A 24,217-nucleotide genomic window follows, 5' to 3' on the forward strand; every position below is an offset into this window, starting at 1 on the left:
TTTAGATTTTTTTTAAAAGTCTGTAAGGACGGTGCCTCTCTGATTGCACACGGTAAAGAGTTCCAGAAAGTAGGGGCAGCGTGGCAGAATGCTCTGGAGCCTGAGTTTGTCCTTATTCTTGGCACTGAGAGGAGGGATGTGTTGGCTGATCTAAGTGAACGGGATGGGATGTAGGGTGTCAGGAGCTCTTTCAGGTACTGTGGGCCTTGGTTGTTTAAGGCTTTGAAGGTCAGCAGGCCAATTTTAAAATATGTTCGCCATTTAATTGGAAGCCAATGCAGGGAGTGGATAACATATTAAATGGGGAAGATTGTGACCGTAAAGAGTAAGATCTAGTGGCTGTTGTACACAAAGGCTTTATATATCTGGCCAATGATGACGTTGCTGCTCTAGGAGAATATGCCCTCATTTTAAAAGTTGGGGAAGTTGTTTTAAGCTTTAAAAGCTCCAAGGAAAGAAAAATCTATTAAAGTAAATTAATTAGATAAATATCAGAAACACAAAAACTAAACAAATAAAAAACAAAAGGTAATCCAGGCTCAATGATTTCCTTAATAAGTTACAGGTAATTCTTCAGCACTATAAATACTTAAAGGGACATGTAAACCAAAATGGTTCTTTTATGATTTAGATAGAGAATACAAAGTTAAAGGGATACTAAACCCAATTTTGTTCTTTCATGATTGAGATAGAGCATGCAATTTTAAGGAACTTTCTAATTTACTCCTATTGTCTATTTTTCTTTGTTCTCTTGCTATCTTTATTTGAAAAAGCAAGAATCTAAGCTAAGGAGTCGGCCCATTTTTGGTTCAGCACCTGGGTTGCACTTGCTGATTGGTGGCTAAATGTACCCGGCAATCAGCAAGAGCTATCCAGGGTTCTGAACCAAAAATGGTCTGGCTCATAAGCTTAGATTCCTCCTTTTTCAAATAAAGCTAGCTAGAGAACAAAGAAAAATTTATGATAGGAGTAAATTAGAAAGTTGCTTAAAATTTAATGCTCTATCTGAATCATGAAAGACAAAATTTGGGTTTAGTATCCCTTTAACCCCTTAAGGACCACAGAACTTTTCCATTGTCTGACCGTTTGGGACCATTTCTGCGGTGTTTGCATTTAGCTGTGATTTTCCTCTAACTTATTTACTTTGCCCACACATTATATACCGTTTTTCTCGTCATTAAATGGAATTTCTAAAGATACAATTATTTTCATCATATCTTATAATTTACTATAAAAAATATATAAAATATGATGAAAAAATGGAAAAAAAAACACACACTTTTCTAACTTTGACCCCCAAAATCTGTTACACATCTACAACCACCAAAAACACCCATGCTAAATAGTTTCTAAATTTTGTCCTGAGTTTAGAAATACCCAATGTTTACATGTTCTTTGCAAGTTATAGGGCAATAAGTACAAGTAGTGTCTATATATGCCTATACATGTGTATATATGTGTCTATATATGCCTATACATGTGTATATATGTGTTTCTATGTGTAAATATATGTCTCTATACACATTTACACATATAAACACAAATACACATGTATACACATATATAGACATGGATACATGCAAACATTAGACTTATAATATTTGTGCTAGTTACCACGGTCGCAATATTGCTTATCTCGTCCCACGGTAAGATTAGCGCACCACTTGTAATCTAGCATTTTTTTATTATTATATATCAACTGTATCCTTGATGTCATGAAGCAACAATAAATAGCTTCTGTTTTAAACTCAAAATGTCCTTCTGGTAAAATCTACAAAGTTTTTCAATAAAATTCCATTTTTATCTGACATATGGAAATTATGTCTCCTCCTCCTCAAATCACAGCTTGTGGTACTTCATAGTACTCAGCAGAGCCCTTCACACTGTGTGCCACTGTTTATTGCTAAGTGATTTTTTTAAAGGCCCTCGTAACACGTTTGTATAGTACTAAAGTTTTGTATTATTATTTTTAATATTATTATTCTGTACAAGTCCCTGACTGCCTATAATAACAAGTTATTATAGTAAAACATTCTTCCTTTCAATATAAATAATAACTATTTTTTATTAATAATTATTACACAAATAAAGAATTTGTAAGTGATATTCCTAAAATAAAATGACATTTATACTATGTCATATATAGTGAGTTAAACACATATACAAACCTTATATTATTCATTAAGTTTTTGGAGAGATAATTGGAACTGGAAAAAAAAGTCTCTTCGAATTCAGGTAACTATTCTATTTTATTGTTTTGGAAATGACCAGAAAACTGTAATTCTAGTAAAGCAACTGCTTGCAGTCTAAGATACCTGTATATCAGTACTTTGTTAGCGCACAATACATAGGAAAGTGGAACACACTATTCCTCATGCTATGGCTGTTCTTGTCAAGGTGTAAATAAAGAGATGTTATATTTCTCTCACAATAAGCTGCATTGGGTTGCATGTTTTCAGCAACTAACTTGTTGTTTCTTCACAATAACAACATCTCTGGTTATAATGGCAATAGTGCACTCTGATCAATTAACATCACGCACTTAGGTCCTCTCATGTTATACCAGTGGAATGACTGATGACTTTTATTCTTTACTGAAAGTCATAGCCATCAGTGGGGGTACTGGGCTTGAAAACACTTGAGGCTGAGTGTAATTCACGGGAAGCTGTGATGTTGAAGGCTTCTTTTTCATTTGTCTTGACCTCATATAGCTAAGAAATTGTCTGTGAATGAAGGAGATCTATCCTCAGTAGTAGAAAGCTGTGCAAATAGGCCTGGATTACAGTAAAGCAAACATGCTTTATTACCTATTTATAAATCCATTGTTAAAGGGACAGTCTAGTCAAAATTAAACTTGCATGGATCAGATAAGGCATGCAATTTTAAACAACTTTTCAATTTACTTTTATCATCAAATTTACTTTGTTCCCATGGTGGTATTTTTGAAAAGCTAAACCTAGGTAGGCTCAAACTGATTTCTAAACCGTTGAAAACCGCCTCTTAGCTCAGAGCATTTTGAAAGTTTTTCACAGTTAGACAGTACTAGTTCATGTGTGTCATATAGATAACATTGTGCTCACTCCCATGGAGTTATTTAGGAGTCGGCACTGATTGGCTAAACTGCATGTCTGTCAAAAGCACTAAGAAAAGGGGGCAGTCTGCAGAGGCTTAGATACAAGTTAATCACAGAGGAAAAACATATTTAAATATAGCTGTGTTGGTTATGCAAAACTGGGCAATAAATGGATTATATATATATATTTTTTTTTATTTTTTTTTAATTCTGGTATAGACTGTCCCTTTAAACACAAGTTGTTACTGGTAAATAAGGAATGAAAAAAGGTCTAAAGTAAGTGCCATAAAATCTCTGTTATTCATCATGTTTGTTTTACACTGGTTGGATGGATAACAATACTTATTCTTATGATAAATTTCTATAGATTCAAAGTGGTAAAACTTGTGATATTGAGTCCCACATCATCTAATTTGCATAGTTGTGTGAGGCGCCCAATACGGCTAGCAACATGGAAAAAATAATATTTGCATTGGTAACACATAGGAAAAACTTGCAAAATGGTTTATCCAAATATTTGTAACTGCAAAATATTTCCATATTTGGTTTGTTATGGTAGTGTCGCCAGATTTAAAGAAAGGTGTATCCAGGGGATGGCTGAGCCCCGGCCGCAATTTTCCACCATAACCTCAGCTCAGCATGCGGAATCCATAAAGATTCTATTGCCGCCCCAGTATTTTGTCGCACGGTAGTGACTCTATTTTAAAGGTGACGTGTTTGTCTTGTTTTTAATTATTTCTTTTATTTCTCTTTGTGTTATTTTTGAATGTGAATATTTATGCAAGTATAAATGTAGTTTTCCCTGATGTTCTCCCGATGTCAAATACATTAACGTTGGATCAGTATCTAAGCATTCCATAAAAAGGGGCAAACAGAAAAAAATATTTGCCTTGTTCTAAAGAAGGTCTATCTGTAAGACTGTATTATCAAATATATATAATAATAATAATAATTTGCGATTTATATAGCGCTTTTCTTCCTGTGAGACTCAAAGCACTTTACAAATATACCAACATAAGACATACAAATTAGGAGTTTCTGAAGGTCAGATAAGCGGACTGAATGCCTGATGGAAGAGGTGGGTCTTTAGATTTTTTTTAAAAGTCTGTAAGGACGGTGCCTCTCTGATTGCACACGGTAAAGAGTTCCAGAAAGTAGGGGCAGCGTGGCAGAATGCTCTGGAGCCTGAGTTTGTCCTTATTCTTGGCACTGAGAGGAGGGATGTGTTGGCTGATCTAAGTGAACGGGATGGGATGTAGGGTGTCAGGAGCTCTTTCAGGTACTGTGGGCCTTGGTTGTTTAAGGCTTTGAAGGTCAGCAGGCCAATTTTAAAATATGTTCGCCATTTAATTGGAAGCCAATGCAGGGAGTGGATAACATATTAAATGGGGAAGATTGTGACCGTAAAGAGTAAGATCTAGTGGCTGTTGTACACAAAGGCTTTATATATCTGGCCAATGATGACGTTGCTGCTCTAGGAGAATATGCCCTCATTTTAAAAGTTGGGGAAGTTGTTTTAAGCTTTAAAAGCTCCAAGGAAAGAAAAATCTATTAAAGTAAATTAATTAGATAAATATCAGAAACACAAAAACTAAACAAATAAAAAACAAAAGGTAATCCAGGCTCAATGATTTCCTTAATAAGTTACAGGTAATTCTTCAGCACTATAAATACTTAAAGGGACATGTAAACCAAAATGGTTCTTTTATGATTTAGATAGAGAATACAAAGTTAAAGGGATACTAAACCCAATTTTGTTCTTTCATGATTGAGATAGAGCATGCAATTTTAAGGAACTTTCTAATTTACTCCTATTGTCTATTTTTCTTTGTTCTCTTGCTATCTTTATTTGAAAAAGCAAGAATCTAAGCTAAGGAGTCGGCCCATTTTTGGTTCAGCACCTGGGTTGCACTTGCTGATTGGTGGCTAAATGTACCCGGCAATCAGCAAGAGCTATCCAGGGTTCTGAACCAAAAATGGTCTGGCTCATAAGCTTAGATTCCTCCTTTTTCAAATAAAGCTAGCTAGAGAACAAAGAAAAATTTATGATAGGAGTAAATTAGAAAGTTGCTTAAAATTTAATGCTCTATCTGAATCATGAAAGACAAAATTTGGGTTTAGTATCCCTTTAACCCCTTAAGGACCACAGAACTTTTCCATTGTCTGACCGTTTGGGACCATTTCTGCGGTGTTTGCATTTAGCTGTGATTTTCCTCTAACTTATTTACTTTGCCCACACATTATATACCGTTTTTCTCGTCATTAAATGGAATTTCTAAAGATACAATTATTTTCATCATATCTTATAATTTACTATAAAAAATATATAAAATATGATGAAAAAATGGAAAAAAAAACACACACTTTTCTAACTTTGACCCCCAAAATCTGTTACACATCTACAACCACCAAAAACACCCATGCTAAATAGTTTCTAAATTTTGTCCTGAGTTTAGAAATACCCAATGTTTACATGTTCTTTGCAAGTTATAGGGCAATAAGTACAAGTAGCACTTTGCTATTTCCAAACAACTTTTTTTCAAAATAAGCGATAGTTACATTGGAACACTAATATCTATCAGGAATCTCTGAATATCCCTTGACATGTATATATATATATTTTTTTGAAGACAACCCAAAGTATGATCTAGGCCAATTTTGGTATATTTCATGCCACCATTTCACCGCCAAATGCAATCAAATAGCTTGTGTAATTATGGCAGAAATGGTTGTAAATGCTTCTCTGGGATACCATTTGTTCAGAAATAGCAGACCTATATGGCTTTGGCGTTGCTTTTTTGGTAATTAGAAGGCCGCTAAATGCCGCTGCGCACCACACGTGTATTATGCCCAGCAGTGAAGGGGTTAATTAGGGAGCTTGTAGGATTAATTTTAGCTGTAGTGCAGTGTAGTAGACAACCCCAAGTATTGATCTAGGCCCATTTTGGTATATTTCATGCCTCCATTTTACCGCCAAATGCGATTAAATAAAACAAATCGTTCATTTTTTCACAATTTTAGGTTTCTCACTGAAATTATTTACAAACAGTTAGTTCAATCATGGCACAAATGGTTGTAAATGCTTCTCTGGGATCCCCTTTGTTCAGAAATAGCAGACATATATAGCTTTGGCGTTGCTTTTTGGTAATTAGAAGGCTGCTAAATGCCACTGCGCAGAACACGTATATTATGTTTAGCAGTGAAGGGGTTAATTAGGTACCTTGTAGGGAACTTGTAGGGTTAATTTTAGCTTTAGTGTAGAGATCAACCTCCCACCTGATATCACACCCCCTGATCCCTCCTAAACAGCTCCCTTCCCTCCCCCACCCCACAATTGTCCCCGCCATCTTAAGTACTGGCAGAAAGTTTGCCAGTACTAAAATAAAAGTTTTTTTTTTAAATACCATGTTAGCAATAAAACATGGTATTTAAAAAATAAAATGTTTTATTATTAAATTTTCTGTAGTGTAGCTGCCATCCCTCAATATCCAACCCCCCACCCCCTCCCAGATCCTTAGCTAAACATTCCCACCCTCCAGTCCTCTCTTCCACCTTAGCAATATCTGTTACTGTGCCATAGTGTATTGTTCCCACCCCTGATCCTGCCCCCATCCCACGCATGCAATCCCGCCCCCCCAAAGCACTTCCTGCACCGATGGCCGCCCACCCGCCTCCCTGCATCAGCTTCCACCAACTAACGATCACGGCCATCAATGGCCGATGCAGACAGGGCCACATAGTGGCTCTCTCTGCATTGGACTGCTAAAAAATGTTATTGCAGGATGCCTCAATATCGAGGCATCACTGCAATAACATGAAAGCGGCTGAAAGCGATCAGGATCGCTTCCACCGCTTGGAAAGACTAACGACGTACATGGTACATCCTTGGTCGTTAAGGACCATTTTTTGTATGATGTATGCTGTACGTCGTTGGTCCTTAAGGGGTTAAACAACTTTCCAATTTACTTCTATTATCTAAATAGCTTCATTCTCTTGGTTTCCTTTGTTGAAGAAGCAGATAATAGATAATAGAAGTAAATTGGAAAGTTGTTTAACCCCTTAAGGACCAACGACGTACATGGTACATCCTTGGTCGTTAAGGACCATTTTTTGTATGATGTATGCTGTACGTCGTTGGTCCTTAAGGGGTTAAACAACTTTCCAATTTACTTCTATTATCTAAATAGCTTCATTCTCTTGGTTTCCTTTGTTGAAGAAGCAGCAATGCATTACTGGGAGCTAGTTGAGTGCAATGGATGAGCCAATAACATGAGGCAAATACGTGCAGCCATCAATCAGCAGCTCCTGAGTCTACCTAGGTATTCTTTTCAACAAAGGATATCAAGAGAACATAATAAATTAGATAATAGAATTAAATTGTAAAGTTGTTTAAAATCACATGTTCTATTTGAACCATGAAAGAAATAATTTGGGTTTCATGTCCCTTTAAAAACACAGATGTTAACAGGACAGCACCAAATTCATACACAGCACAACTGTGTAAAAAAAAGTCTCTTATTTGGGGTGTCATCTCCACAGCTAAAACAGTAACATTTCAGGCTACATACAGCTCTTAATTATGCTGAATACAAAGTGGCAAACATCACATTTATATACAAAGATTATAAATTGATCATGTATTTATTAAATTAGCTTTACATCTCCACTAACTACTAACACTAAGTGGTAACATTACGCATATCAATTCACCCTATGTAGTATATTGTTATTTCCCACAAGCTTGTGGGAGGAAGAAATCTTTAATGGTTATTATACCTGTCAAACAAATTATGTAGTGTATCTATTAAAGTGTCCCCGTGGTTTATGCTATGTTGGTGAGATGACACGTAGTGCCAGGGAGCGTATCACAGAGCATGAATCCACAATTAAAGAAAAGAGATATTTCCCAACCAGTTCCAAAACATTTTATAGAAAAGGGCCATTCAATAAGCCAAATTCATTTTCAGATCATTGACCATATACCTAAACTGAGAAGAGGAGGCAGTAGGGAATTGTTACTAAAAAAGAGGGAGGTTTGGTGGATAAAAAAGTCAGGGAGTTTACATCCAAAGAGTTTGAATAGAGACTATGACTTATGTTTGTTTTTAAAAAGTTTTCTACTTAAAAAAAAAAAAAAAATCTTTAATTGTATTTGAAAATGTTTAGATGGTTAAAGGTCTTTTTAGGTAGTACATCTAAAATTAGATATTATAATGAGGTATTATAACACCATCCACTAGAGAGAATAAAAATATCTTCTGGTAAATAAGAATATAAATATGATTTGCTATGCTTAAAGGGACACTGAACCCAATTTTTTTCTTTCATGATTCAAATAGAGCATGTAATTGTAAGCAACTTTCTAATTTACTTCTATTATCAATTTTTCTTCATTCTCTTGCAATCTTTATTTGAAAAGAAGGCATCTCAGCTAAGGAGCCAGCAAATTATGGGTTCAGAATCATGGACAGCACTTGTTTAAAGGTGCTGTCCAATCAGCAAGGACAACCCAGGTTGTTCACCTAAAATGGGCCGGCATCTAAACTTACATTCTTGCTTTTCAAATAAACATACCAAGAAAATAAAGACAATTTGATAATAGGAGTAAATTAGAAAGTTGCTTAAAATTGCATGCTCTATCTGAATCACAAAAGATTTTTTTTGGCTACAGTGTCCCTTTAATATCAAAACTAGATGGAGTTGTTAGTTAGTGGAGATGCTAAGCTAATTTAATATATATGTAATCAATTTATAATCTCTCTGTATAAATATAATGTTTGCTACTTTGTAATCTGCATGATTAAGGGTTGTATGTAGGCCAAAATGTCACTGTTGCATCTGTGGAGATGACACCCCAATAAAGAGACTTTTTGCTTTTTACACAGATGTGCTGATGGAAAACCAATTTATTCATACCTACTAAATTAATTTAAAGTGTGGGAATATTCCCCTCTTGTCCACTAAAAGTAGGCAAAAATCCCTCCCATTTTCCATGATCCTCAGTAATACTTATAGCCTAGTAGTCTGCCAGTACTAAAATAAAAAAAAATAATTAAATACCATGTTAGCAATAAAACATGGTATTTAAAAAAATGTTTTATTATTACATTTTCTGTAGTGTAGCTGCCATCCCTCAATATCCAACCCCCCACCCCCTCCCAGATCCTTAGCTAAACATTCCCACCCTCCAGTCCTCTCTTCCACCTTAGCAATATCTGTTACTGTGCCATAGTGTATTGTTCCCACCCCTGATCCTGCCCCCATCCCACACATGCAATCCCGCCCCCCCAAAGCACTTCCTGCACCGATGGCCGCCCACCCGCCTCCCTGCATCAGCTCCCACCCACTAACGATCACGGCCATCAATGGCCGATGCAGAGAGGGCCACATAGTGGCTCTCTCTGCATTGGACTGCTAAAAAATGTTATTGCAGGATGCCTCAATATCGAGGCATCACTGCAATAACATGAAAGCGGCTGAAAGCGATCAGGATCGCTTCCACCGCTTGGAAAGACTAACGACGTACAGGGTACATCCTTGGTCGTTAAGGACCATTTTTTGTATGATGTATGCTGTACGTCGTTGGTCCTTATGATAAATACACCTGGTAACAGGGTATCAATAACCTTATCAAAAAAATCTCTGAAAAAAATTAAGCTTTTATTGCTATGTTGCCAAATTCAGAGTTTCTGTGATGAACAAAATCAAACAAAAAATAGGTGCCTATATGTATCAGTCAAATCATAGTATCTCAGATATGATGTCTCTGATACAGGGTACTCACATTTTACAAGAGCATAATTATAATGCTATATGGCATAAGCTGGATATTCTTAGCAATCCAGCAAGCTGAACTCCAGGATACTGGAACACTGCAGTCCCCACAAACTGTCCAAATGCAGATGGGCTGGTGGAACTCAGAAATGGTGCACCGGTTCAAAGTTAAAATCACAACAATTTATTAAAACTGATATACATAAGATAAAAACAAATTAACCGAATAAAAGAGCAAGGGTTTGCTAGCTCACCCTCTCTAGAGGGTTTTAAGATCTTGATTAAAGAAAGGGTCTTCAGAGAGAAGGTCTTTTCTTAGAGGAAGCCTCCAAGGCGGGCACAAGGACATCTGCACCAAATCAAACCAAATCCTGTGAAGCCACGCTAGAGCAATCAAAATTTGTGAGTCTCTTCCTGCTTGATTCTTGCTATCACACTGGATACTATCATAAACCAAGAAAACATATAAATCAAGTTGAACAACCAAGGGAGCACTCACTATCAGACTCGCTGGAGGGTCCCGAGACCCGGCACAATAGTGAGGAAGTTTCTGATTCAAATGGGAGGCCATGAGATCTATCTTTGGCTGACTGCAACAACTCAAAATTTGGTAGAAAACTTCCTGATTCAAAGACAATCACCCAGGATGAAGAGACTTGCGAATTAAAAAAGTCTGCCTCCCAATTTTCCACACCTGGATTATGGATGGCATAAATCCTGCAATTAAAGCGTTCTAACCAATTGATGTTGCGGAACATACACCAATGCCATGACATTTTCTAACTGTAATCTCAGAAAAGATTTGTGTCTGATGTCAGGTCAACTCTGCAGAGCCCTGAAGATTGCATGAAGTTCCATAAATGTATAGGTAACCTCACCTCCCGAGGAGACTAAACTCCTGCTCTCTGAGACCCCCAGACTGCACCCCAACCTAACAGACTGGTATCTGTGGAAATTACAACCCACACTGGACAAAGCCTCCCTGAAACAGGGACATAGTCCTCCGAGAAATGGCCCACATTCCATTTATGCAGGATTTGCAATAGGAAGGCCCAAAGATGACATCTGGCAAATGGAACTACATCTGATGCAGCGACCATGGGACTGAAAACTTCAATGAACTGAGCTACGGAAGGGAGAGGATTCAGCAACAGAAGGGCACAGGCCTGTTACATCTTTAATTTGCACTGATATACAGCATAAATCCAACCAAAAAGCCAAGCAGGAATTCAGAACACCAATGGGTTAAGTAGTATAGAATGTCTCTAGACAGAACAGGGTTAAGCAACAAGTAGACAGGCTAATCTTCAGAGTGCCAGAGGGTTAAGCAAAAGAGTAATCACTTAGGCAGAGTAGGGTTCAGCAGCAGGTAATCAGTCCAATCTTTCAGAGTGCCAAAGAGTTGAGTCTGGACGCCATGAGATCTATCTCCGGCGTTTCCCATCTGAGAGAAATCTCTGCAAACACTTTAGGGTGAAGAGACAATTCCCCCGGATGGAAGGATTGCCTGCTGAGAAAGTCTGCTTCCCAGTTGTCCACACCTGGAATGTGGATCGCTGAGAGCAAGCAGATGTGGAACTCCGCTCACCCCAAAATCCGAGACACCTCCCTCATTGCTAGGGAGCTCCTCGTTCCCCCCTGGTGGTTGATGTAAGCCACTGATGTAATGTTGTCGGTCTGGAATCTGATGAACCCTCAGAGCATTGTAGATTGCTCAAAGTTCCAGAATATTTATTGGAAGGAAAGACTCCTCCCGGGTCCATTTTCCTTGTGCCAATCTGGCACCCCAAACAGTTCCCCATCCTGCCAGACTCGCGTCCGTGGTTACAATCTTCCAGGACGGTCTCAGGAAGGATGTCCCCAGGAACAGATGCTCCGGACGGATCCACCAAGATAGGGAGTCCCTGGTCCGAGCATCCATGGATATCCGCTGTGATAGATCTGAATGATCACCGTTCCACTGTCAACATGCACAATTTAAGAGGTCTGAGATGGAACCTGGCGAAAGGGATGACGTCTATGCTGGAAACCATGAGCCCGATCATCTCTATACACTGAGCCACCAAAGGGCTTGAGTAAGACCGAAGGGCAAGACAGGTGGACGCAATCTTCCTGTGTCGTTGATCTGTGAGAAATATTTTCATGGACATAGAGTCTATTATCGTGCCCAGGAACTCCAACCTGTTGCTGGGAACCAGGGAACTCTATCCTGAGTTGATCTTTCAACTGAGATTGGAGCAATAAAAGAAGAGCCCTTGAATGATCCTCTGCAAGGCTGAACGACGGCGCCTGGACTAGAATGTCATCCAAATAGGGTGCCATAGCAATGCCCCTGGATCTGGCCACTTCAAGAAGCGCCCCCAGAACCTTCGTGAAGACTCAGGGGCTGTCACCTGGCCGAAGAAAGGGCCACAAACTGGAAGTGTTGGCCAGAAATGCAAATCTTAGGAACTTGAAGTGGTCCCTGTGAATTGGAACATGAAGATAAGCATCCTTCAAGTCTATTGTCATCATGAACTGCCCCTCTTGAACTAGTAGTAGTACCCTAGACCCCTTTCTGCTTGGGGTACTAGTACGATAACACCTAGAGAGGAGAGATCCATCACACATTCTAGAAAGGCCACTCTCTTTCCTGGTCTTGAAGACAGGTTTGACATGAGGAATCTGCCCCTGGGAGGATGGGACCTGAATCCTATCCTGTAACCCTGGGCGACAACCTAAAGAACCCAAAGGTCCTGAACGTCCTGCAACCAAGCTATGGAGAAGAGAGACAATCTGCCCCCTACTTGGTCCGGGGACCGGTCGGGGGATGCCCCTTCATGCTGATTTTGTCTCGGTGGGCTTCTTGTTCTGCTTGGACTTGTTCCAAGACTGAGCAGGCATCCAAGTTCCCTAGGACTGATCCACTTTTGCGGCAGGCTGCTGACGCTGGGCCTTGGTCACACAAGGGATATGATCTAATCCAATCCTGGACTGAACAGAATCTTTCCTTGAAAAGGCAGGGACAAGAGCCTAAACTTAGAGGTCATGTCCGCAGACCAAGACTTTAGCCACAGTGCCCTGTGAGCTAAAATGGAGAATCCTGAAACCTTTGCGTTCAGGCGACTAATTTGCATATTGGCATTACAAATGAAAGAATTGGCAACCTTCAATGCCTTAATCTTATCCTGTATCTCATCGATGGATGTCTCCCTCTCGACCATATCACACAGGGATTCACACCAATATGTTGCAGCTCCAGAAACCGCGGCTACAGCTGCTGCTGGGTTGAAAAACAAACCCTGTGTGTTGAAACATTTTCCTTAACATGTTTTCCAACTTTTTATCCATGGGCTCTTTAAACGACCAGCTATCCTCGAGAGCAATAGTCGTCCACTTTGCGAGCATAGAGATGGCACCATCCACCTTAGGGACAGTCCCCCACAGCTTGAGCTGAGAGTCTGGAACGGGGAGCAGTTTCTTAAAGGAAGAAGAAGGGGAAAAGGAAGAACCTAATAGCTCCCATTCATTCTTAATAATATTAGCCATCTTAACAGGAACCGGGAAGGTCTGAGACACCAACCTACACCTACTTAAAACTCCAGTCCCATTCCGAAGAGTACTACCCTCCATAAGAGACTACTCTGAATCTTCGGCACTTCTCTGCCATCCTCCTGTGATTAAAGGCAAAGAATGACTGGGGGATGAGGGGAGTGGGGGAGATATTTAAGCCTTTGGCTGGAATGTCTTTGCCACCTCCTGGTGCCAGGTTCTTATTTCCCAAAAGTAATGAATGAAGCCGTGGACTCTCCTCACCTTTAGATGGAAAACAGCTCGCCTGCGCTACTGGTGAGTGCTAAAGGTAACAAGTAGAACTTTAGCGCAGATGGAAAAAAAATACTGTGCATAGCTCTGAAGCAAATTCTCTAAGCTGACCATGCTAAATTTAAGGCAACAGTAAACTAAAAGTGCCTAAAAATGCTAAAAACTTCCAGTATAAGGTGTATGGTGTATAATATATGTCCCCAGACTATGTGAAGCATGTGCACATGTTCATGCTAATAGCTGGTGGGCTTGTAAGGTGAAGATACTTACCTCTAAATCCACTGTGCTTACCTCAGCGGCAGCAACTTGTTTCAGTAGACAAGCCCATCCCCTAAGCATGGCGAGCACAATGCCAAGGATCTGATATAGCCACACCATCTCAACCCATGGGATTGGTGGACAAGTCCACATTTCACCTGGGGAGGGCTGTGGATCCACAAGAAGAAACTCAGTGTAGACCAGGGGATTGTGACATTTCTCACTGAGGAAAGACCTTTAACTGCCTGCTGAAAACTTATTGTTTGTCCCTCTGACCAATAGGTTACTGCGAGGAGGATTCGGGCCTCATATCGGTTAGAGTTAGAGCATCCTCTTACAAACGATGAGTAAATCTTGCACTTAATTTTCACCTCACTGAGTGACTGAGGATCATGGAAAGTGAGAGGGATTTAAAGCTCTGGTGTGTTGGTGTGTCTTTTGCCTCCTCCTAGTGGTCAGGAGGGGAATATTCCCACACGGGATGGCTTGTGGACTCTCACCATCTGATGAAAGAAATGTTTGTTTTTGGCATTCTATAAATACTTCAAGTCTTTGTAGAATTATGTCTGAAATTCTTGTGGTTAAGAAAGGATGACTAAAAAAAAGCCTCACAATTGATATTCAGAGAATTGATTACGTCCAGCAAAAACGAGATGTCCTATGTACAGACATGATCTGATTAAACTAAAATCAGACCCTGACATCCTACTGTTAAGTGACAGTAAACACCTTGTACTTACAAGACATTTCTGTTGTGTTGCTATAGAATAATATATCAGGTGAGTAAAAACATTTTTTAACATTGTTGCGATTATTTTTCAATAGATAACTCCCCCCCACCACTTGCTTATATAGGGAAGCCAATCTGGGCTCCTAAGTCTGCAGCTAACATAAAGCCACTGTCATATTGTTAGTATAAAGTGCATTGTTTTGCAGTTCTTATCTGCTAAAGCCAGCTAGGGCATTATATGTAGCAGGGTAAGCTCTGAGAACGCTGCAGTGTGCTTTTTCACTTCTGAGAATTTGAAAAGTCCCAATATTCAGAGCTAAATGACATGGTGTTTAGGGTCCATTTAACAAAGACTGAGGCAAAAGTGTATTTTCAGTTAGCAATTTTTAGGTAAATTATGCATAGTTTAAAAGGCCTGATGTTGCATACCCTGCAAAAACTATCTTAAGTCTTGTGGAGAAAATTGGATTTTTGAAAACAGGATAAATTATTTCAAGAGAGAAAAAAATCAAGACTTGAGAGTGAAGAGCCGTTATCCACTTAAATAACACAATGAGTAGAGCCTGAGCTTTCAGATGCCCTGCGACCACCCTCATATCTACAGCGCCCTGAATACATTTTAGAGCTGATAATGGAAGTCTACTGGGCATGATCTTCTCCACCTAATTCTAATACTTTGAGTGTTTTATGTGTGGTACAACTGTGTATTAGACATGATGCTGAAACAAAAGGAGATTCAATGTTTTCAGAGCAAGAACATAAATATCTAAAATCCAGAACAGTTAACAGCAGATTAGACCATCTTCCCCATCTTCTTCAGCAGGGAGGAAGCAGGGGCAGAATGTGCAGTCCCTTTCACCAGTAGGAAGGAAGCTACACAAAGCTGGTGTAGGCTATTGATTGGAAATGTTGCAAACACTGATGGTTCTATGAGTTTGGCTGCACTAGCAATCTCCTCCCTTGCCTCCCCTCACTTTACTGTCCCTTTAAGGGTTACAATACTGCACAAGGGTAAAGTCCAAATTAAACTTTCAGATTCAGATAGGTCATGACATTTAATACAACTTTCCTATTTACTTTTATCATCAAATTTGCGTTTTTCTCTTGGCATTTATTGCTAAAAGCTAAACCTAGGTAAGGCTTATAGACTGATTTCTAAGAATCTGTAGACCTTTTATCTCACTGTATGGCTGTAAATAGCTAATAATGTACTTTTTATTCATGTGTACCATATAGATAACATTGTGCTCAACCCAGTGGAGATATTTAAGAGTCAGCACTAATTGCCTGGAATGCAAGTTTGCCAAAAGATCTGAGATAAGGAGGCCGTTTGCAGAAGCTTAGATACAAGGTAGTCATAGAGGTAAAAAGTATTTTAATATAACCGTGTTGATTATGCAAAACTGGGGAATAGGTAATAAAGGGATTATCTATCTTTTTAAAGGGGCATAATACTCATATGCTAAATCAATTGAAACTGATGCAGTATAACTGTAAAAAGCTGCCAGGAAAATATCACCTGAGTATCTCTATGTAAAAAAGGAAGATATTTTACCTCACAATCTCCTCAGCTCAGCAGAGTAAGTTCTGTGTAAAAAGTTATGCTCAGCTGCTGTCCAGCTGCAGTTAAAAAAAAAATAAAAAAAAATAAAGAAATGAACAGCAGCCAATCAGCATCAACAGTGCTGAGGTCATGAACTCTTTTACTGTGATCTCATGAGATTTCACTTAAAGGTACACTGAACCCAATTTTTTTCTTTCGTGATTCAGATAGAGCATGCAATTTTAAGCAACTTTCTTATTTACTCCTATTATCAATTTTTCTTCATTCTCTTGGTATCTTTATTGGAAATACAAGAATGTCAGTTTAGATGCCGGCACATTTTTGGTGAACAACTTGGGTTGTTCTTGCTGATTGGTGGATACATTCACCCACCAATAAACAAGGGCTGTCCAGAGTTCTGAACCAAAAAATAGCTTAGATGTCTACTTTTTCAAATAACGATAGCAAGAGAACGAAGAAAAAATTATAATAGGAGTAAATTAGAAAGTTGCTTAAAATTGCATGCTCTATCTCAGTGATTTTTAACCTTTTTTTTTGCCGTGGCACACTTTTTTACATTAAAAAATCCTGTGGCACACCACCATCCCAAAATTTAAAAAAAAATCACACATTGTAGCCTAATACAGCATATATATATACACATACACACAAACACACACATACTGTATGTATTGTGCTGTTATGCCATGCCTCCTACAAACTACCTTTGCACTGGGAGTAAAAAACAAGCAACTATTAAAAAATATGTCACACTGTTGTCAGTCTGCCGTGGCACACCTGAGGATAGCTCACGGCACACTAGTGTGCCACGGCACACTGGTTGAAAAACACTGCTCTATCTGAATCCCCAAAAAAAAAAAATGTGGGTTAAGTGTTCCTTTAACTCTCATGAGATTTCATAGTAAACTTCCTTAAACTGAACAGGGAAATAAAAGGAGTGTGCACGAAACTCGCTCCCTTGCCTGTCCCAGGACAGACATACTGATTTTCTACTTAAAGTCCTTTGCAATGGGGTTTGAATACTTAGGACATTTTGAAGTCAAATATCTTTCTTTTTTACATAGAGATGTTCAGGTTTTTACAGCTATGCTGCATCACTTTCAAGTGTTTCAACATTTGGGTATCATGACCCTTTAAACAATAACATTTTTGGTGTTTACTATCCCTTTAAACAGACGGCACATTCCAAGCAACTTAATCTTTTTTACAGGAGGACAGCGAGATAAAGAGATAAGGACAGAGGGTTAGGAAGGAACTATGCTTGGTCAATGTGTTTGATGTTTGTCTACCTTCCAGCCCCCCTCTGTGCAGCGTTGACCTAATAACTATAGCTTTCCTCTTACAAATGATTAACAGGGCCAGAGCTCTCAAAGCTACGAAAGCCAAACCCTGCCCTCCACTCGTTTTCTTTTTTGTCATCTGCGTTTAACCACATCAATGCCAATAATAGAATTGGTAACTATGATTGTAATATATATATATATATACATATTTATTTTTTTGTGAGGGTACTCACTGGTACTGAGTACCACCGCCTCTGCATCTCATATAAGGTAACATATCGTATGTAATCATCATGTAAATACTCTAGTTTTCACAAGAGGGGGCTGCAAAATATATCAAGCATTGTAAATAACTTTGTCCCTTTGTTTTTCTCAAAGTTACTGAGCAATATATCAATCAGTGCGTACCAGCACTTTTTTTTTTAACAAAAAAGCACTGTATACATGGAGACTAATCCAGCCAAATGGCAGCCCTAACAGAGATATCATGTTGCCTGGCAATTGCAGCAATGAGAAGTCATATTATTCCTTGTCTGTGAGAAAAAACAAAAAGAAACGTTGGAGCACTGGAGCAGCATTTCAAGATGTAATAAAATCCATACAATTTATAAAAAGAAAAGGATGTTGGCAGAAGGTGAGTCAAAAGACGACTGGGAAGTCTTTACTTAACAGCAGATACTAAAAAGCACAGAAAGTGTCAAAAGAATATGAGAGAATATAAGAGTGTCAGACCGCTGAGTAGACACATATTGAAATTATATTAATAAACTTTACTAAAAAAACAAAAAAAATTAACAAAAAAAAAAAAAAAACAGCTTACCTCGCAGAACATTGGTAATTTTTTGGCAAAATCCACTACTCTTGTAATTGCTGGGGTGATTATTTTTGTAAACTGACTGAAGGCTTCTAAGTCCACTTTTCCACCTTCTGGTGCATTAACTATTGGCGCTTGTCCAATATCTTCTGGCTAGTATAGAATGTCACCAAAAAGTAAAACGTAGACAACATTATTAAACAGTTACAATGGCTTTCCATAATTATAATTGTATTGAGTTAAGATATCCATTTTTTAGCACAAGTGTAACAGTTAACAGAAGATCCGAGGTTCCAGACTGAGATCATTAGGTTTATTTAGTTATATTGTAGAAAGAAAATGGACTTTAGTGTCCCTTTAAGCAAAATAAATACAAATATATAAAATACAGAATTAAAAATATGCCGTCTTCTTAACTATCCAATATAATGGAAATTAGTTAAAGCTGCTGTTCCCTGCCATGATATGTAAAGGTGAATTCTATTATTGAGTGTTTAGTAACACACTTATGAAAATGGACATTTCCCAACAGTCACTACTGTCAGCATAACTTTTTTTTAAATAGATATTTCTAAGGTAATATTTGTTCTTTCGATTACCAAGACTAATGAGTTGTCTCACGATCATTACTAAGTATTATAGCAATCAATGTTTTAAACACAGCAATATAAACACCCTATATACAAAAATATATATAGGTGACGTGCCACTGGACCAGTAGCAGACAGACTGATACAATTATTAATAAGTGAATACATTTTTAGGATTTGTTTCTCATTCTTATGTTTTTGTAATGGGTGATGAGAATCTTACCAGAAATTTCCGTTTCTGTTTCCAGTGACTTCCCTGTGCATTGGTAGCCACGTGGGCTTCAGTGACAACCTGTATCAGCTCCCACTCTTCTTGTGTTGGTTCGGGTTTTTGAATAAGTGTTTTTTGCAGCTCATCTTTGCGCCTCTTTTCTCTGTTTTTTTCTATGAGCTTTCTTTTTTCCAAACGTTTACGGTCATCCAAGACCACTATAATTATAAAAAATACCAGTATAAATCATTTTTACTATTAATAAACAATGTATATAACCCACCATTTCATAATCTAAATATGCTAAAATATTAGTGCATCTCCCTTTCTCATATTACAAAAACAAATCTTAAATAGACTCACAAGCAAACAATGGTTATTATTTTCTATGGCCTAGATTTAGAGTTCGGCGGTAAAAGGGCTGTTAACGCTCCGCGGGTTTTTTTCTGGCCGCACCATAAATTTAACTCTGGTATCGAGAGTTCAAACAAATGCTGCGTTAGGCTCCAAAAAAGGAGCGTAGAGCATTTTTCCCGCAAATGCAACTCTCGATACCAGAGTTGCTTACGGACGCGGCCGGCATCAAAAACGTGCTCGTGCACGATTCTCCCATAGGAAACAATGGGGCTGTTTGAGCTGAAAAAAAACCTAACACCTGCAAAAAAGCAGCGTTCAGCTCCTAACGCAGCCCCATTGTTTCCTATGGGGAAACACCTCCTAAGTCTGCACCTAACACCCTAACATGTACCCCGAGTCTAAACACCCCTAACCTTACACTTATTAACTCCTAATCTGCCGCCCCCGCTATCGCTGACCCCTGCATTACACTTTTAACCCCTAATCTGCCGCTCCGTAAACCGCCGCCACCTACGTTATCCCTATGTACCCCTAATCTGCTGCCCTAACATCGCCGACCCCTATGTTATATTTATTAACCCCTAATCTGCCCCCCACAACGTCGCCGACACCTGCCTACACTTATTAACCCCTAATCTGCCGAGCGGACCTGAGCGCTACTATAATAAAGTTATTAACCCCTAATCCGCCTCACTAACCCTATCATAAATAGTATTAACCCCTAATCTGCCCTCCCTAACATCGCCGACACCTACCTTCAATTATTAACCCCTAATCTGCCGACCGGAGCTCACCGCTATTCTAATAAATGTATTAACCCCTAAAGCTAAGTCTAACCCTAACACTAACACCCCCCTAAGTTAAATATAATTTTTATCTAACGAAATAAATTAACTCTTATTAAATAAATGATTCCTATTTAAAGCTAAATACTTACCTGTAAAATAAATCCTAATATAGCTACAATATAAATTATAATTATATTATAGCTATTTTAGGATTAATATTTATTTTACAGGCAACTTTGTAATTATTTTAACCAGGTACAATAGCTATTAAATAGTTAAGAACTATTTAATAGTTACCTAGTTAAAATAATAACAAATTTACCTGTAAAATAAATCCTAACCTAAGATATAATTAAACCTAACACTACCCTATCAATAAAATAATTAAATAAACTACCTACAATTACCTACAATTAACCTAACACTACACTATCAATAAATTAATTAAACACAATTGCTACAAATAAATACAATTAAATAAACTATCTAAAGTACAAAAAATAAAAAAGAACTAAGTTACAGAAAATAATAAAATATTTACAAACATAAGAAAAATATTACAACAATTTTAAACTAATTACACCTACTCTAAGCCCCCTAATAAAATAACAAAGCCCCCCAAAATAAAAAATTCCCTACCCTATTCTAAAATACAAATATTACAAGCTCTTTTACCTTACCAGCCCTGAACAGGGCCCTTTGCGGGGCATGCCCCAAGAATTTCAGCTCTTTTGCCTGTAAAAAAAAACATACAATACCCCCCCCCCAACATTACAACCCACCACCCACATACCCCTAATCTAACCCAAACCCCCCTTAAATAAACCTAACACTACCCCCCTGATGATCTTCCTACCTTGTCTTCACCATGCCAGGTTCACCGATCCGTCCTGGCTCCAAGATCTTCATCCAACCCAAGCGGGGGCTAGACATCCACTGAAGAAGTCCAGAAGAGGGTCCAAAGTCTTCCTCCTATCCGGCAAGAAGAGGACATCCGGACCGGCAAACATCTTCTCCAAGCGGCATCTTCTATCTTCTTCCATCCGATGACGACCGGCTCCATCTTGAAGACCTCCAGCGCGGATCCATCCTCTTCTTCCGACGACTAGACGACGAATGACGGTTCCTTTAAGGGACGTCATCCAAGATGGCGTCCCTCGAATTCCGATTGGCTGATAGGATTCTATCAGCCAATCGGAATTAAGGTAGGAATTTTCTGATTGGCTGATGGAATCAGCCAATCAGAATATAGTTCAATCCGATTGGCTGATCCAATCAGCCAATCAGATTGAGCTCGCATTCTATTGGCTGTTCCGATCAGCCAATAGAATGCGAGCTCAATCTGATTGGCTGATTGGATCAGCCAATCGGATTGAACTATATTCTGATTGGCTGATTCCATCAGCCAATCAGAAAATTCCTACCTTAATTCCGATTGGCTGATAGAATCCTATCAGCCAATCGGAATTCGAGGGACGCCATCTTGGATGACGTCCCTTAAAGGAACCGTCATTCGTCGTCTAGTCGTCGGAAGAAGAGGATGGATCCGCGCTGGAGGTCTTCAAGATGGAGCCGGTCGTCATCGGATGGAAGAAGATAGAAGATGCCGCTTGGAGAAGATGTTTGCCGGTCCGGATGTCCTCTTCTTGCCGGATAGGAGGAAGACTTTGGACCCTCTTCTGGACTTCTTCAGTGGATGTCTAGCCCCCGCTTGGGTTGGATGAAGATCTTGGAGCCAGGACGGATCGGTGAACCTGGCATGGTGAAGACAAGGTAGGAAGATCATCAGGGGGGTAGTGTTAGGTTTATTTAAGGGGGGTTTGGGTTAGATTAGGGGTATGTGGGTGGTGGGTTGTAATGTTGGGGGGGGGGTATTGTATGTTTTTTTTTACAGGCAAAAGAGCTGAAATTCTTGGGGCATGCCCCGCAAAGGGCCCTGTTCAGGGCTGGTAAGGTAAAAGAGCTTGTAATATTTGTATTTTAGAATAGGGTAGGGAATTTTTTATTTTGGGGGGCTTTGTTATTTTATTAGGGGGCTTAGAGTAGGTGTAATTAGTTTAAAATTGTTGTAATATTTTTCTTATGTTTGTAAATATTTTATTATTTTCTGTAACTTAGTTCTTTTTTATTTTTTGTACTTTAGATAGTTTATTTAATTTTATTTATTTGTAGCAATTGTGTTTAATTAATTTATTGATAGTGTAGTGTTAGGTTAATTGTAGGTAATTGTAGGTAGTTTATTTAATTATTTTATTGATAGGGTAGTGTTAGGTTTAATTATATCTTAGGTTAGGATTTATTTTACAGGTAAATTTGTAATTATTTTAACTAGGTAACTATTAAATAGTTCTTAACTATTTAATAGCTATTGTACCTGGTTAAAATAATTACAAAGTTGCCTGTAAAATAAATATTAATCCTAAAATAGCTATAATATAATTATAATTTATATTGTAGCTATATTAGGATGTATTTTACAGGTAAGTATTTAGCTTTAAATAGGAATTATTTATTCAATAAGAGTTAATTTATTTCGTTAGATAAAAATTATATTTAACTTAGGGGGGTGTTAGTGTTAGGGTTAGACTTAGCTTTAGGGGTTAATACATTTATTAGAATAGCGGTGAGCTCCGGTCGGCAGATTAGGGGTTAATAATTGAAGGTAGGTGTCGGCGATGTTAGGGAGGGCAGATTAGGGGTTAATACTATTTATGATAGGGTTAGTGAGGCGGATTAGGGGTTAATAACTTTATTATAGTAGCGCTCAGGTCCGCTCGGCAGATTAGGGGTTAATAAGTGTAGGTAGGTGTCGGCGACGTTGTGGGGGGCAGATTAGGGGTTAATAAATATAACATAGGGGTCGGCGATGTTAGGGGTAGCAGATTAGGGGTACATAGGGATAACGTAGGTGGCGGCGATTTGCGGTCGGAAGATTAGGGGTTAATTATTTTAAGTAGCTTGCGGCGACGTTGTGGGGGGCAAGTTAGGGGTTAATAGATATAATACAGGGGTCGGCGGTGTTAGGGGCAGCAGATTAGGGGTACATAAGTATAACGTAGGTGGCGGTCGGCAGATTAGGGGTTAAAAATTTTAATCGAGTGGCGGCGATGTGGGGGGACCTCGGTTTAGGGGTACATAGGTAGTTTATGGGTGTTAGTGTACTTTAGGGTACAGTAGTTAAGAGCTTTATAAACCGGCGTTAGCCAGAAAGCTCTTAACTCCTGCTATTTTCAGGCGGCTGGAATCTTGTCGTTAGAGCTCTAACGCTCACTGCAGAAACGACTCTAAATACCGGCGTTAGGAAGATCCCATTGAAAAGATAGGCTACGCAAATGGCGTAGGGGGATCTGCGGTATGGAAAAGTCGCGGCTGTAAAGTGAGCGTTAGACCCTTTAATCACTGACTCCAAATAACAGGGGGCGCCCAAAACCAGCGTTAGGAGCCTCTAACGCTGGTTTTGACGGCTACCGCCGAACTCTAAATCTAGGCCTGTATAAATAGTAAAACTGGTGTATTGTTTTCAATGTACAGGCACAATAATTTAAAAGGAACTTTTTTCCAATACACTAGTGCTTGCAAAAAATCTTCTAGTGAAAGTAATTGTGTTTATTGGGCATGCAAGCTTTGGAGCATTATCATCCCAAGTTTCCCTGATTGTAATAGCGGCTCCCTGATGCCAGCAAATGGAGTGCAATCTCCCTGAAACTCCAAGTACTATGATCCAATGTGGCCCAAATCCGGAAAAGTATTTCTTTAAGGAATGACTTTAGTTGCTGGGATGTTATAGAACCCTCAAAGCATGCATCAGTAACCAAAAAGCCCTCACTGATTTAATAAAACACAAATACTACCTTATTTTTTTTATAATTAAACTTTGTATTCTAAAATATTTGAGCATTCAACAAGCGTACGATCACTGGAAAATAGGTTTGTTGTATGTGGTTGTGCAATAAAGCTACTTTTTTTTAAAT

General features: G+C 38.7%; 1 protein-coding gene across 2 annotated transcripts in view; it reads right to left on the reverse strand.

Moving 5' to 3' along the window:
• The window catches only part of THRB (thyroid hormone receptor beta), a 622,225-nt gene that overhangs the window by 16,053 nt on the left and 581,955 nt on the right, over positions 1 to 24,217 (reverse strand). For both annotated transcript variants that reach the window (XM_053714233.1, XM_053714234.1), the window contains exons 7-8: positions 19,114 to 19,319; positions 18,307 to 18,453 (exon numbers count right to left, since the gene is read on the reverse strand). In XM_053714233.1, coding sequence (XP_053570208.1) covers positions 18,307 to 18,453; positions 19,114 to 19,319 — 353 coding nt within the window. The remainder of the gene's footprint in view (positions 1 to 18,306; positions 18,454 to 19,113; positions 19,320 to 24,217) is intronic.

This window comes from Bombina bombina, chromosome 5 (genome assembly GCF_027579735.1).
Source record: "Bombina bombina isolate aBomBom1 chromosome 5, aBomBom1.pri, whole genome shotgun sequence".
Taxonomy (NCBI): domain Eukaryota; kingdom Metazoa; phylum Chordata; class Amphibia; order Anura; family Bombinatoridae; genus Bombina; species Bombina bombina.